The 17,072-nt window shown below is 50.6% G+C and overlaps 1 protein-coding gene across 1 annotated transcript in view; it reads left to right on the top strand.

The window, feature by feature from the left end:
- LOC124046963 (structural maintenance of chromosomes protein 6-like) overlaps positions 1–10,429 on the top strand; it is a 49,654-nt gene extending 39,225 nt beyond the window's left edge. The window contains exons 14-15 of the mRNA XM_046367711.1: positions 9,932–10,067; positions 10,379–10,429. Coding sequence (XP_046223667.1) covers positions 9,932–10,067; positions 10,379–10,429 — 187 coding nt within the window. The remainder of the gene's footprint in view (positions 1–9,931; positions 10,068–10,378) is intronic.
- The last annotated feature ends 6,643 nt before the right edge of the window (positions 10,430–17,072 follow it).

The following is a 17,072-nucleotide window of genomic DNA, read 5'->3' as shown; positions in this document are numbered from 1 at the left end:
CTCCCTGCTGCTGTCTGATACCTCAGTGGCTCTCTCACTGCTGCTGCCTGATACCTCAGTGCCTCTCTCCCTGCTGCTGCCTGATACCTCAGTGGCTCTCTCACTGCTGCTGCCTGATACCTCAGTACCTCTCTCACTGCTGCTGTCTGATGCCTCAGTGCCTCTCTCCCTGCTGCTGCCTGATACCTCAGTACCTCTCTCACTGCTGCTGTCTGATACCTCAGTGCCTCTCTCCTGCTGCTGCCTGATGCCTCAGTACCTCTCACTGCTGCTGCCTGATACCTCAGTGCCTCTCTCCCTGCTGCTGCCTGATACCTCAGTGGCTCTCTCCCTGCTGCTGCCTGATACCTCAGTGGCTCTCTCCCTGCTGCTGCCTGATACCTCAGTGCCTCTCTCACTGCTGCTGCCTGATACCTCAGTGCCTCTCTCACTGCTGCTGTCTGATACCTCAGTGCCTCTCTCCCTGCTGCTGCCTGATACCTCAGTGGCTCTCTCCCTGCTGCTGCCTGATACCTCAGTGGCTCTCTCCCTGCTGCTGCCTGATACCTCAGTGCCTCTCTCACTGCTGCTGCCTGATACCTCAGTGCCTCTCTCACTGCTGCTGTCTGATACCTCAGTCCCTCTCTCCCTGCTGCTGCCTGATACCTCAGTGCCTCTGTCACTGCTGCTGCCTGATACCTCAGTGGCTCGGCACTCTTAACTTTACTCTCCCACTCTGTCTCAGTCCACATCTTCAAAGTGATGTCACATGTTTTTTTCAGGATGGCCCATCGCTGTGTGGAGGCCGAGAACAAGGTGTACAGTTTGTGAGGGTGCCAAAGTTACCTGTGTTATCGACATAACTTTTAGCTTAGCATCGGCCACAACCAGGTTCAATGTGTGAGCCCCACATGGCACAAATAGAGCTCTTGGATTCATTTCCAGGAGTCTGGCTTGGTGGATGACTCCTCATCCTGTGGATGACTCCTCATCCTGTGGATGACTCCTCATCCTGAGGCTCCAATATTATTTGTGAAGAGGCCAGTGTGGCTGAGGAGGTGGATGGCTCCCAGTCCTGAGGCTCCAATATTTTTCTGAAGAGGCCAGTGTGGCTGAGGAGGTGGATGGCTCCCAGTCCTGAGGCTCCGAGGTGATCTGTGAAGAGGCCAGTGTGGCTGAGGAGGTGGATGGCTCCCAGTCCTGAGGCTCCGAGGTGATCTGTGAAGAGGCCAGTGTGGCTGAGGAGGTGGATGGCTCCCAGTCCTGAGGCTCCAATATTTTTTCTGAAGAGGCCAGTGTGGCTGAGGAGGTGGATGGCTCCCAGTCCTGAGGCTCCGAGGTGATCTGTGAAGAGGCCAGTGTGGCTGAGGAGGTGGATGGCTCCCAGTCCTGAGGCTCCGAGGTGATCTGTGAAGAGGCCAGTGTGGCTGAGGAGGTGGATGGCTCCCAGTCCTGAGGCTCGAGGTGATCTGTGAAGAGGCCAGTGTGGCTGAGGAGGTGGATGGCTCCTCATCCTGGCCAGTGCCAGAGGGTGTTCCAAACTATTTCAGAAGTGCCCCTTTATCTTTTGTGTGTTTCTCTTCTTTCCTCATTTTCCTAAACTGGGCACCTGATGTCTTAGACCTTTTCTTATCCATTTGTGTTGATTTGGCACTCGAGCATCAATACATTACCCATCCCCCAACACTGTCAACCAGGTCAAGACTACATTACCCATCCCCCAACACTGTCAACCAGGTCAAGACTACATTACCCATCCCCCAACACTGTCAACCAGGTCAAGACTACATTACCCATCCCCCAACACTGTCAACCAGGTCAAGACTACATTACCCATCCCACAACACTGTCAACCAAGAGTCAAGACTACATTACCCATCCCCCAACACTGTCAACCAGGTCAAGACTACATTACCCATCCCCCAACACTGTCAACCAGGTCAAGACTACATTACCCATCCCCCAACACTGTCAACCAGGTCAAGACTACATTACCCATCCCCCAACACTGTCAACCAGGTCAAGACTACATTACCCATCCCACAACACTGTCAACCAAGAGTCAAGACTACATTACCCATCCCCAACACTGTCAACCAAGAGTCAAGACTACATTACCCATCCCCAACACTGTCAACCAAGAGTCAAGACTACATTACCCATCCCCCAACACTGTCAACCAGGGGTCAGGACTACATTACCCATCCCCCAACACTGTCAACCAGGGGTCAAGACTACATTACCCATCCCCCAACACTGTCAACCAAGAGTCAAGACTACATTACCCATCCCCCAACACTGTCAACCAGGGGTCAAGACTACATTACCCATCCCCCAACACTGTCAACCAGGGGTCAAGACTACATTACCCATCCCCCAACACTGTCAACCAAGAGTCAAGACTACATTACCCATCCCCAACACTGTCAACCAAGAGTCAAGACTACATTACCCATCCCCCAACACTGTCAACCAAGAGTCAAGACTACATTACCCATCCCCCAACACTGTCAACCAAGAGTCAAGACTACATTACCCGTCCCCCAACACTGTCAACCAAGAGTCAAGACTACATTACCCGTCCCCCAACACTGTCAACCAAGAGTCAAGACTACATTACCCGTCCCCAACACTGTCAACCAAGAGTCAAGACTACATTACCCATCCCCCAACACTGTCAACCAGAGTCAAGACTACATTACCCATCCCCCAACACTGTCAACCAGGGGTCAAGACTACATTACCCATCCCCCAACACTGTCAACCAGGGGTCAAGACTACATTACCCATCCCCCAACACTGTCAACCAGGGGTCAAGACTAAACCGAATCACCTGGGTGGTGTGCAGACTGGTTTTATATTATTCTTAATGATTTTGCACAAACCAGAAAACAATGCAGCAATATGTATGTGAAACTATAAATTCACATTATGAATGAATTGTGGTTTATTTGGTAGCATTTCGCTGTGTGCCTGATTTTACTAATTGAATTAGTACTGTACAAAGTTAGTGTGCTATTTGATTGATTCCCCTGCTCCCCCGACCTCGGGCTTCCAGTGGGTAAACCGGAGGTCAACCTACCCAACTCCGACAAGGTTAATTGACCCACAGTCCCACACGGTGACATGATATCATTGACGTGACGTGCAAGTGTAATAGAAAACCGATCGCGCAAATGTCACCATTTCAAATATTTTGTTGCGGGCGCCCTGGCAAGATGCCGCCCCCGGCGTCTGGCCATGTCGCCCTCTGCGTCTGCCCATGTCGCCCCCGGCGTCTGCCCATGTCGCCCTCGGCGTCTGCCCATGTCGCCCCGGCGTCTGCCCCGCCCCGGCGTTAGCCCATGTCGCCCGGCGTTAGCCCAGTTCGCCGGCGTTAGCCCAGTTCGCCCCGGCGTCTGCCCATGTCGCCCCCGGCGTCTGCCCATGTCGCCCCGGCGTCTGCCCATGTCGCCCCGGCGTCTGCCCAGTTCGCCCCGGCGTCTGCCCAGTTCGCCCCCGGCGTCTGCCCATGTCGCCCTCGGCGTCTGCCCATGTCTGCCCATGTCGCCCTCGGTGTCTGCCCATGTCTGCCCATGTCGCCCTCGGTGTCTGCCCAGGTCGGTGTCTGCCCTGTCGCCCCCGGTGTCTGCCCATGCCCGCCCCCGGCGTCTGCCCATGTCGCCCCCCGGCGTCTGCCCATGTCACCCCCGGCGTCTGCCCAGTTCGCCCCCGGCCTCTGCCCATGTCGCCCTCGGCGTCTGCCCATGTCTGCCCATGTCGCCCTCGGTGTCTGCCCATGTCTGCCCATGTCGCCCTCTGTGTCTGCCCATGTCGCCCTCGGTGTCTGCCCATGTCGCTCTCGGCGTCTGCCCATGTCGCTCTCGGCGTCTGCCCATGTCGCCCCCGGCGTCTGCCCATGTCGCCCCCGGCGTCTGCCCATGTCGCCCCCGGCGTCTGCCCATGTCGCCCCCGGCGTCTGCCCATGTCGCCCCCGGCGTCTGCCGCTCGCCCCGGCGTCTGCCCATGTCGCCCCGGCGTCTGCCCATGTCGCCCCGGCGTCTTCCCATGTCGCCCCCGGCGTCTTCCCATGTCGCCTCCGGCGTCGGCGTCTGCCCATGTCGCCCCCGGCGTCTGCCCATGTCGCCCCGGCGTCTGCCCATGCCGCCCCGGCGTCTGCCCTCGCCCCGGCGTCATGTCGCCCCGGCGTCTGCCCAGTTCGCCCCCGGCGTCTGCCCAGTTCGCCCCCGGCGTCTGCCCATGTCTGCCCATGTCGCCCTCGGCGTCTGCCCATGTCGCCCTCGGCGTCTGCCCATGTCTGCCCATGTCGCCCTCGGTGTCTTCCCATGTCGCCCTCGGTGTCTTCCCATGTCGCCCCGGCGTCTGCCCATGTCGCCCCCGGCGTCTTCCCATGTCGCCCCCGGCGTCTGCCCCGCGTCTGCCCCCGGCGTCTGCCCATGTCGCCCCCGGCGTCTGCCCATGCCCGCCCCCGGCGTCTGCCCATGCGCCCCCGGCGTCTGCCCATACGCCCCCGGCGTCTGCCCATGTCGCCCCCCGGCGTCTGCCCATGTCGCCCCGGCGTCTGCCCATGTCGCCCCGGCGTCTGCCCATGTCGCCCCCGGCGTCTGCCCATGTCGCCCCCGGCGTCTGCCCATGTCGCCCCGGCGTCTGCCCATGTCGCCCCGGCGTCTGCCCATGTCTGCCCATGTCGCCCCGGCGTCTGCCCATGTCGCCCCCGGCGTCTGCCCATGTCGCCCCCGGCGTCTGCCCATGTCGCCCCCGGCGTCTGCCCATGTCGCCCCCGGCGTCTGCCCATGTCGCCCCCGGCGTCTGCCCATGTCGCCCCCGGCGTCTGCCCATGTCGCCCCCGGCGTCTGCCCATGTCGCCCCCGGCGTCTGCCCGGGTCGCCGGCGTCTGCCCCCGCCCTCGCGTCTGCCCATGTCGCCCCGGCGTCTGCCCATGTCGCCCCGGCGTCTGCCCATGTCGCCCCGGCGTCTGCCCATGTCGCCCCGGCGTCTGCCCATGTCGCCCTCGCCTCTGCCCATGTCGCCCTCGGCGTCTGCCCATGTCGCCCCCGGCGTCTGCCCATGTCGCCCCCGGCGTCTGCCCATGTCGCCCCGGCCTCTGCCCATGTCGCCCCGGCCTCTGCCCATGTCGCCCCCGGCTCTGCCCATGTCGCCCCCGGCGTCTGCCCATGTCGCGCCCCCGGCGTCACCCATCGCCCCCGGCGTCTGCCCATGCGTCGCCCCGCCGGCGTCTGCCCATGTCGCCCCCCGCGTCTGCCCATGCCGCCCCGGCCTCTGCCCATGTCGCCCCGGCGTCTGCCCATGTCGCCCCGGCGTCTGCCCATGTCGCCCCCGGCGTCTGCCCATGTCGCCCCGCGTCTGCCCATGTCGCCCCCGGCGTCTGCCCATGTCGCCCCCGGCGTCTGCCCATGTCGCCCCGGCGTCTGCCCATGTCGCCCCGGCGTCTGCCCATGTCGCCCCGGCGTCTGCCCATGTCGCCGGCGTCTGCCCATGTCGCCCCCGGCGTCTGCCCATGTCGCCCCCGGCGTCTGCCCATGTCGCCCCGGCCTCTGCCCATGTCGCCCCGGCGTCTGCCCATGTCGCCCCCCTCTGCCCGGCGGCGTCTGCCCATGTCGCCCCGGCGTCTGCCCATGTCGCCCCCGGCGTCTGCCCATGTCGCCCCCGCCTCTGCGTCTGCCCATGTCGCCCTCGGCGTCTGCCCATGTAGCCCCGGCGTCTGTCTGCCCATGTCGCCCTCGGCGTCTGCCCATGTCGCCCCGGCGTCTGCCCATGTCGCCCCCGGCGTCTGCCCATGTCGCCCCGGCGTCTGCCCATGTCGCCCCGGCCGTCTGCCCATGTCGCCCCGGCCTCTGCCCATGTCGCCCCGGCGTCTGCCCATGTCGCCCCGGCGTCTGCCCATCGCCCCCGGCGTCTGCCCATGTCGCCGGCGTCTGCCCATGTCGCCCCGGCGTCTGCCCGCCCCCGGCGTCTGCCCATGTCGCCGGCGTCTGCCCATGTCGCCCCCGGCGTCTGCCCATGTCGCCCCCGGCGTCTGCCCATGTCGCCCCCGGCGTCTGCCCATGTCGCCCCGGCGCGGCGTCTGCCCATGTCGCCCCCGGCGTCTGCCCATGTCGCGGCGTCTGCCCATGTCGCCCCGGCCTCTGCCCATGTCGCCCCCGGCGTCTGCCCATGTCGCCCCGGCCTCTGCCCATGTCGCCCCGGCGTCTGCCCATGTCGCCCCCGGCCTCTGCCCATGTCGCCCCCGGCGTCTGCCCATGTCGCCCCGGCGTCTGCCCATGTCGCCCCGGCGTCTGCCCATGTCGCCCCGGCGTCTGCCCATGTCGCCCCCGGCGTCTGCCCATGTCGCCCCCGGCGTCTGCCCATGTCGCCCCCGGCGTCGGCCTCTGCCCATGTCGCCCCCGGCCATGTCTGCCCATGCCTCGCCTCCCCGGCCTCTGCCCATGTCGCCCCCGGCCTCTGTCGCCCCCGGTCCTCTGCCCATCGCCCCCGGCGTCTGCCCATGTCCCGGCGTCTGCCCATGTCGCCCCCGGCGTCTGCCCATGTCGCCCCCGGCCTCTGCCCATGTCGCCCCGGCCTCTGCCCATGTCGCCCCGGCCTCTGCCCATGTCGCCCCGGCCTCTGCCCATGTCGCCCCCGGCCTCTGCCCATGTCGCCCCCGGCCTCTGCCCATGTCGCCCCCGGCCTCTGCCCATGTCGCCCCCGGCCTCTGCCCATGTCGCCCCCGGCGTCTGCCCATGTCGCCCCCGGCGTCTGCCCATGTCGCCCCCGGCGTCTGCCCATGTCGCCCCCGGCGTCTGCCCATGTCGCCCCCGGCGTCTGCCCATGTCGCCCCCGGCGTCTGCCCATCGCCCCGGCGTCTGCCCATGTCGCCCCCGGCGTCTGCCCATGTCGCCCGGCGTCTGCCCATGTCGCCCCCGGCCTCTGCCCATGTCGCCCCCGGCCTCTGCCCATGTCGCCCCGGCCTCTGCCCATGTCGCCCCCGGCCTCTGCCCATCGCCCCCGGCCTCTCGCCCCCCCGGCCTCTGCCCATGTCGCCCCGGCCTCTGCCCATGTCGCCCCCGGCCTCTGCCCATGTCGCCCCCGGCGTCTGCCCATGTCGCCCCGGCGTCTGCCCATGTCGCCCCCGGCGTCTGCCCATGTCGCCCCCGGCGTCTGCCCATGTCGCCCCGGCGTCTGCCCATGTCGCCCCCGGCCTCTGCCCATGTCGCGGCGTCTGCCCCGCCCCCGGCGTCTGCCCATGTCGCCCCGGCGTCTGCCCATGCCCCCGGCAATATGCACATTTTCGTGGAACAGTTTCATAAAGTCTTCGTATCTCAAATCATTGTAATCTCATTTAATAACAATTCTAAAGTAACTTTGTCATCTACAGTTGAAGTTAGAAGTTTACGTACACTTATGTTGGAGTCATTAAAACTTGTTTTTCAACCACTCCACAAATTTCTTGTTAACAAACTATAGTTTTGGCAAGTCGGTTAGGACATCTACTTTGTGCATGACACAAGTAATTCTTCCAACAAGTGTTTACAGACAGATTATTTCTACTGTATTATTGATTGTATGTTTGTTTACTCCATGTGTAACTCTGTGTTGTTGTTTTTGTCACACTGCTTTGCTTTATCTTGGCCAGGTAGCATTTGTAAATGAGAACTTGTTCTCAACTAGTCTACCTGGTTAAATAAAGGTGATCTCAACTAGTCTACCTGGTTAAATAAAGGTGATCTCAACTAGTCTACCTGGTTAAATAAAGGTGATCTCAACTAGTCTACCTGGTTAAATAAAGGTGATCTCAACTAGCCTACCTGGTTAAATAAAAGGTGATCTCAACTAGTCTACCTGGTTAAATAAAGGTGATCTCAACTAGTCTACCTGGTTAAATAAAGGTGATCTCAACTAGTCTACCTGGTTAAATAAAGGTGATCTCAACTAGCCTACCTGGTTAAATAAAGGTGATCTCAACTAGTCTACCTGGTTAAATAAAGGTGATCTCAACTAGTCTACCTGGTTAAATAAAGGTGATCTCAACTAGTCTACCTGGTTAAATAAAGGTGATCTCAACTAGTCTACCTGGTTAAATAAAGGTGATCGCAACTAGTCTACCTGGTTAAATAAAGGTGATCTCAACTAGTCTACCTGGTTAAATAAAGGTGATCTCAACTAGTCTACCTGGTTAAATAAATAAAATTGAAATATGTCAATTAAATAACATGAGTAAGTTCCCAGCTACCAATGTCTCTTGTCCCGGTTGTGATTGCAGGAGAAGAATGCAGCCAGGAGAGTGATGCAACAAGGCCGACCCCCGAGGAACTGTCGTGAGGCCTTCACTGTGGAGGGAGACCAGGTGTACCCTAACCGGTACTACACTCCAGACTTCAGCATGGCCAAATACCTCGGGGAGATCTGGAAACAGAAAGCAAGTACCTCTTTTATTAATCAGGACTCTTATTACATTTATTTTGGTATGGTTGTGGTATGCTCTTATAAAGTACCTTGCTCGAAAACACATCAGCAGTAAATATTTGTTTTATTTATTTTATTTAACCAGGAAGTACCAGATTAAGATCGCATTATTGGTCAATTGCACACAAGGGCCAATGGAAATCTGACTTTAGTTTTTTACCCTTTTCCCTCGAAAGACACACACATACATACACTAGGGTCATTATATATATATATATATGTGTGTGAATGAATATACACACGCACAAACACACACACACACATATATATATATACATATGTGTGTGTGTGTGTGTGTGTGTGTGTGTGTGTGTGTGTGTGTGTGTGTGTGTGTGTGTGTGTGTGTGTGTGTGTGCGTGTGTATATTCATTCACACACATATATATATATATATACACATATAATATATACACACTATAATATATGTGTATATATATATATACACTAATATCTAGTATAATAAATATATATGTTTGTGCGTGTGTATATTCATTCACACATGCATGCATGCATACATACATACATACATACATACATACATACATACATACATACATACATACATACATACATACATACATACATACATACATACATACATACATACATACATGCATACATGCATACATACGGATGATTTTATAAAGCCAGGCTCATTTAACTGTTAGGCTATTGATTATAGACCTAATTAAGTTGTTGGTTTCCTCTCCGCCTCAATTTTCTTGTATATTTAGGCTAAGGCAAGGGCTGTTTCCTCATCTCTGCTGCTGCCTCCGTAGCATTGTTCACAATCCCAATCTGCTGGGTAATTTTGCTATTTTGCACAATAGCAACATAGAGGAAGGTGTCAATTCTACAGTACGCTGACTATCATGTTTCAGAACCTTGGACAGTGACCATATACAACGCGGTAGAATGTGCATTTGTTATTAAATTATATTAAATGTGTTAGTGTTCCACCATTATTTTTGACATGATTTAACCATACACAATTTCACTATCACATGTCTTAGAGTGATGGAATGTGCCATACCTGTGGCCACCGCCATGTAACAGTCCACTGAGACAGGCATGAATCAGACAGGTGTCTTGTGCACCATGTAAAAAAAAAAAATACAAAAAGGGGCATAATTCATTTATTACAACCGACCTGTCGACTAAATGGTGTCTTCACTAATATTTACATATATAGGGTTTGGAGAGTTATGGGGGCTGCCACACTGGGCGCCCGGGGAGCAGCTGTTTTGGGAGGTTAAGTGCCTTGCTCAAGGGCACAATAGCAGGCAATGGCATCAAGGACCTTTCGGTTGCCAGCTCACGTTCCCCCTCCCCCCCACCCACTCTCTCAGATTTTTCCAGTCAGATCCAGGATTTGAACTGGCAAGCCTCTTAAACTGCCAGGCTACCTGCCACCTTCATCTCATGACATGGTACTGTCCTTGAGCATTGTATTGATTTTGTAGTTTTATTGTTCTTTGTCATTGCTCAGCATGGTGGAGTCAGAGCTGGAGAACTACAAGGCCCAGCTCTCCCGGTTTCAGCTTCACCTGAGCTCAGTCAATGAGGACATCCAGCGCATGGAGGCCAAACTACACAGCACAATCATGACTCTGAAAAAGACTCTGGTAATATGATGAACTGTGTTTATAATGTGTTTGTCACTGCTCAGTTTTCTTCCCCAAGTGTTAATTTGAATAGGGACATATGCAATGAAAACATTGACACATTGAACTGACAGCAGTCCGATGCATTGCACCATCACTACTCTGAAAAAGCCTGGTGGTGTTGTAAGCATCGCTGTAGATGTATCTGAAAGATATTGACACATGTCCTGTATATTAATGCAGGGTGCGATCTGTTGTTGAATATGTTACACCTCCTATGTAATGTAGGACATGCATGCTGTGTAACAGTCTACCTGTATATTTGCATCCAGGCCACAGTGAATCAGGTCAAGGCCGGTGTGACCGAGCTGGGAGAATGTTGAGGAGGAACAGACCGATGACATCAGCACTTTGGTAAAAAAAATATATATATTTTTTACTTATCCACGATTCCAAATGATGCCATGATTTCCTGTAGAGATGATCTATGTTGGTTGGGATTGATTGAAGTGTTAACACGGTGCATTTAATTTAAACGTTTAACTTTATCAAATGCTACAGGAAGAAGTGGCTCAAGAGAACCAGCAGAGAATCGACGGTGAGAAGAAAACTGTGGAGGAAGCGAAGGAGGAGCTGGAGGAGCATAAGAGAGAACTTCCAAGGAAGTTGATTGCCAGTATGTTGACGTGAGGAACAGGATAGAACAGCTGGCCGAGGAGACAGAGCCACTGAAGGTACTGTAGACATGTTTGGAATGCCTGATGCTGTAAAGATGACAGCGCTTAATAATGCCACTTGACAGACACATTTATCCAGAGTAACTTTAATAGTTGAAATGGTACCTAAAGAAACGTGAGTTATTGGGTACAAACACAGAACTGTTTGTGATGACGTTGTGCTTTGTGTGTTATTGTTTTGTTCTTGACTGATCAGGAGGAACAGGGTAAGGCTGAAGCACAGTGCAGTAAACTGGAACGAAGCCCTGAAGATCTTAGAGAAGAAACTCAAGGATCATCAGGACAACATGCAGGCTATGAGAAGTGATCTGGCTCTGAAAGAAGAGGAGGTCACAGTAAGCAATAATATTTGTCCCAATGTTAGAATTAACCCTAGTGCTGAGCGATTAACCAAAATGTTTTAAACAACTAATTAACCAACGTCGGTTCAATTATTTGAATTCCATATAGTATATTTTTCCGTACTGTAATCGTGAGGTGATATAGAGAGTAGCTGTTGCTTAGCGACGTATCGTGATCGTGAGGGGGATCAAGAGTAGCTGTTGCTTAGCGACGTATCGTGATCGTGAGGTGATATAGAGAGCAGCTGTAGCTTAGCGATGCATTTTGATCGTGAGGTGACATAGAGAGCAGCTGTTGCTTAGCGACTCATCGTGATGTGATATAGAGAGCAGCTGTTGCTTACGACTCATCGTGATGTAATATAGAGAGCAGCTGTTGCTTAGCGACTCATCGTGATGTGATATAGAGAGCAGCTGTTGCTTAGCGACTTATCGTGGATGTGATATAGAGAGCAGCTGTTGCTTAGCGACTCATCGTGATGTGATATAGAGAGCAGCTGTTTTAGCGACTTATCGTGATTGTGAGGGGATCCTGAGAGCAGTTCTAGAGAGCAGTTGCTTAGCATATCACTACCTGAAAATACATTATCTAAGTGATTGATAGCTGGTCTTCAGCCAGCGGTCATAAAATTATTCTTGGAATTAAATAATAGTCATAAAACAAATGTAGCCTAATATACACAACTGAGATATTAAAGTAATGTGAATAACTGATGGTTAATAAGTAATAAGCAGTAATGGACAGTCCCTATCATCATGGGACTTTTGTTGTTTTTATTCTGTGTTACAGCATTCAACCCAAATAATCTAACCAAAACAGAACCGACCTCAAAAAAACACAAATCAACCCATATGGATATTTATTGGTGAATTATATAAGATGAATTTAAATTATTGCATGTTATCCTGCATGTTATTTTGCTAAATAAAAAACCAATGATGGGGCCAAATGGGGTGAAATGAACATACTGTAAATGGCCGTTGTTAATCTGTTTATAAACTGTTGACAGGAATTTGTGGCCAAAGCCAAAGAGATCAGCCCAGAGCGCCAAAAGGTAGATCGCAGCGCCAGGAGTATTGATGTGGAGATCACGAGGTTACGGAGGAAGATCAGCGTTCAGGAGAGTAGCCATGGAGACCACGAGCAGGTGGTTAGGTAGGGTGCTCCATCAGTACATATCCAAACGGCATGAATATTTCAGAAAACATTGCTCATTTAACTGTCTGTCGTCTTGTAATGTTTCCTCTCTCGTGGACAGATTAGGTAAACACCAAATTAGGCAAGATTTTAGTTCTGAGTTATGGAGATTGTGATGTTAGAAGACATTTCTGCCTGCTCCCACATGCTATACCTACTGTGTCAAAGCATTTTGGAAATATTACTTTTCAAGGCTTTTGTATATACAGTTGAAGTGGAAAGTTTACATATACCTTGGCCAAATACATTTAAACTCAGCTTTTCACAATTTATGACATTTAATTCTAGTAAAAATTCCCAGTTAGGATCACCACTTTATTTTAAGAATGTGAAATAGTAGTAGAGATTTATTTCAGCTTTTATTTCTTTCATCATATTCCCAATGGGTCAAAGTTTACATACACTCAATTAGTATTTGGTAGCATGGCCTTTAAATTGTTTAACTTGGGTCAAATGTTTGAATTTAGCCTTCCAGAAGCTTCCCACAATAAGTTAGGTGAATTTTGTTCCATTCCTCCTGACAGAGCTGGTGTAACTGAGTCAGTTTGTCTGCCTCCTTGCTCACACACCTTCTTCATTTCTGCCCACATATTTTCTATGGAATTGAGGCTTTGTGATGGCCACTCCAATACCTTGAATTTGTTGTCCTTAAGTCATTTTGCCACAACTGTGGAAGTATGCTTAGGGTCATTGTCCATTGGAAGACCCATTTGCGTCCAAGCTTTAACTTCCTGACTGATGTCTTGATGTTGCTTCAATATATCCATAATAATTTTCCTTCCTTATGATTTCATCTATTGTGTGAAGTGGACCAGTCCCTCCTGTAGCAAAGCACCCCCACAACATGATGCTGCCACCCCTGTGCTTCACGGTTGGGATGGTGTTCTTCGGCTTGCAAGCCTCCATCTTTTCCTCCAAACATAATGATGGTCATTATGGACAAACAGTTCTATTTCTGTTTCATCAGACCAGAGGACATTTCTCCAAAAAGTTAGATCTTTGTCCCCATGTGCAGTCTATGGCGGATTTGGAGCAGTGGCTTCTTCCTTGCTGAGTGGCCTTTCAGGTTATAGGACTCGTTTTACTGTGGATATAGATAATTTTGTACCTGTTTCCTCCAGCATCTTCTCACGGTTATTTGCTGTTGTTCTGGGATTGATTTGCACTTTTCGCACCAAAGTACGTTCATCTCTAGGAGACAAACGCGTCTCCTTCCTGTGTATGATGGCTGCGTGGTCCCATGGTGTTTATACTTTTGTACAGATGAACGTGGTACCTTCAAGGCATTTGGAAATTGCTCCCAAGGATGAACCAGACTTGTGGAGGTCTCAATTGTTTTCTGAGGTCTTTGCTGATTTCTTTTGATTTTCCCATGATGTCAAGCTAAGAGGCACTGAGTTTGAAGGTAGGCCTTGAAATACATCAACAGGTACACCTCCAATAGGCTAATTGACATAATTTGAGTCAATCAGAAGCTTCTAAAGCCATGACATTATCTGGACTTGTCCAAGCTGTTTAAAGGCACAGTCAACTTAGAGTATGTAAACTTCTGACCCACTGCAATTGTGATACAGTGAATTATAGTGAAATTATCTGTCTGTCAACAATTGTTGGAAGAATTACTTGTGTCATGCACAAAGTAGATGTCCTAACCGACTTGCCAAAACTATAGTTTCTTAAAAATACATTTGTGGAGAGGTTGAAAACGAGTTTTAATTTACTCAAAGTAAGTATGTAAACTTCCGACTTCAACTATCTTTCTCCTCACCAGAGAGTATGCAGAGGCCCTGGCTAACTACAGGGACAAATCAAACCAAGTGAGAGATCTGAAGAAGTTCATAGATCGTCTTGACAACATAATGTCACGACAGGCAGACCAGGTACAAAATAATGCGCAGGTAATTCGTGATCATTTGACGCATTTCATAAAGGGACAATTCCGCTTTAAAATTGCTCATGACTGTTGTTATTTATTTAAACCGGGCTCTAAACCCCAAAAATAATACTCTATGGCTCATTTCCCAGATACAGATTAAGCTTAAGCCTGTACAAATGGATGATCTCCATTGAGCATGCTTTTTTAGAACATCGACTGTCCTTTTAGTACACACTCCGCCCTAGTAATACTGATTGTCCCTTTTAGTACACGACTCACCCTAGTAATACTGATTGTCCTTTTTTAGTACACAACTCGCTCCTAGTAATACTGGTTGTCCCTTTTAGTGACTGGCCCTAGTAATACCGATTGTCCCTTTTAGTACACAACTCGCCCTAGTAATACCGATTGTCCCTTTTAGTACCTTACTCGCCCTAGTAATACTGGCTGTCCCTTTTAGTACACGACTCGCCCTAGTAATACTGGTTGTCCCTTTTAGTACACGACTCGCCCTAGTAATGCTGATTGTCCCTTTTAGTACACAACTCGCCCTAGTAATACTGATTGTCCCTTTTAGTACACAACTCGCCCTAGTAATACTGGTTGTCCTTTTGGTACACGACTCGCCTAGTAATGCTGATTGTCCCTTTTTAGTACACAACTCGCCCTAGTAATGCTGATTGTCCCTTTAGTACACATTTCGCCCTAGTAATGCTGATTGTCCCTTTTAGTACACGACTCGCCTAGTAATACTGATTGTCCTTTTAGTACACGACTCGCCTAGTAATACTGATTGTCCCTTTTAGTACACGACTCGCCCTAGTACTGATTGTCCCTTTTAGTACACGACTAGCCCTAGTAATACTGGCTGTCCCTTTTAGTACACGACTCGCCCTAGTAATACTGGATTTGTCCCTTTTAGCACGACTCGCCTAGTAATACTGATTGTCCCTTTTGGTACACGACTCGCCCTAGTAATACTGATTGTCGAATACCGTATGTTGAATATTCCCACACTCTTGACTTTTATGTACCTAGGTCCTCTCTGTGAGATGCAAGTTATACTTTAATAATTTCCTGATAAAGATGAATTGCTGCGGGTCCATGATGTTTTGATCACAACAGTGAAGCGTTTATCATCGGTATGTGTGCCTAATCTCATAGTTTTCAAATGGCCTCATTAGCTTTTACATAAAACAAAGTATCTGTATTCGACATTATCAATTTGACAAATACATTTTCATAATAATTGTTCAGTTCATTTATTTAGCTTTTTACAGGAATGTGTTTGGCATTCAAGAGGACTGAGTTTAAGACTGCATTAAATCATCAGTATTTACAGACAACAGGACCCACATAACAACAACCTGATCAAACTAGACACTCAAGCTACGGGTGTGAACCCCAACTCAATGTGTCCTGTTGTCTGTCTGTCCTCTCTAACCTCCTGGGCCTGTGTGTACAGGTGAAGCCGCCAGGCCGTGAGAACGACAGTATGAGTGACATGCGGTCTCTGTCTGGAGGAGAGAGATCCTTCTCTACAGTGTGTTTTATCCTCTCCCTCTGGGAGATCACCGAGTCCCCCTTCAGGTGCCTGGACGAGTTTGACGTCTACATGGTAAGAGACCTACATGCATGCTTGTTATTTATACACCTGGATTCACATAGTTTGTAAAATAGTATTTAATCAAAGTTAATGCCTCGTCTCCAAGACCTTAGTTTGAGCTGACGTGCTGATGAGACATTTTGAAATCGTTGAAGATTACAACTTTTAAAATATTTGACTGAGTTACATTTCATATAAGGAAATCAGTCAATTGAAATGAATTCATTAGGCCCTAATCTATGGATTTCACATGACTGAGAATGCGCATCTGTTGGTCACAGATGCCTTAAAAAAGGTAGGGGTGTGGATCAGAAAACCAGTCCGTATCTGTTGTGACTGCCATTTGCCTCATGCAGCACGACACATCTCCTTCACATAGAGTTGATCAGGCTGTTTGCACAGCCATTGAAGAGAATTGTGTAATGTTGTCACAATCCTCTTCAATGGCTGTGAGAAGTTGCTGGTTATGGGCGGGAACTGGAACACGCTGTCGTATACATCGATCCAGACCATCCCAAGCATTCTCATTGGGTGACGTGTCTGGTGAGTATGCAGGCCATGGAAGAACTTGGACATTTTCGGTTTCCAGGTATTGTGTACAGATCCTTGCGACACGGGGCAGTGCATTATCGTGGTGATGGTGGCGAATGAATGCCACGAGAATGGGCCTCAGGATTGCGTCACGGTATCTCTGTGCATTCAAATTGTCATCAATAAAATGCTATTTATTCTTTCAGTGAAATATAGAACCAAGTCTAAATATTGCTGTTACATTGCACAACCTTCAATGTTACGTCATAATTATGTACAATTCTGTCAAATTAATTACGATCTTTGTTAGGAAGAAATGGTCTTCACACAGTTCGCAAAGAGCAAGGCAGCCCAAACTGCTGCATATAGCCTGACTGCTTGCACATAACGCAAGAAAAGTGACAATTTTCCTAGTTAAAAGAAATTCAGGTTAGCAGGCTATATTAACTAAATATGCAGGTTTAAAAAGATCTACTTGTGTATTGATTTTAAGAAAGGCATTGATGTTCCAAAGTTAGGTACACATTGATGTTTATGGTGAGGTACACATTGATGTTTATGGTTAGGTACATTGATGTTTATGGTTAGGTACATTGATGTTTATGGTTAGGTACATTGATGTTTATGGTTAGGTACACATTGATGTTTATGGTTAGGTACACATTGATGTTTATGGTTAGGTACATTGGTGTTTATGGTTAGGTACACATTGATGTTTATGGTTAGGTACATTGGTG

This window comes from Oncorhynchus gorbuscha, linkage group LG10 (genome assembly GCF_021184085.1).
Source record: "Oncorhynchus gorbuscha isolate QuinsamMale2020 ecotype Even-year linkage group LG10, OgorEven_v1.0, whole genome shotgun sequence".
NCBI lineage: Eukaryota > Metazoa > Chordata > Actinopteri > Salmoniformes > Salmonidae > Oncorhynchus > Oncorhynchus gorbuscha.
The sequence above is the reverse complement of the archived record's forward strand: the minus strand, read 5'-3'. Positions and strand labels throughout refer to the sequence as shown.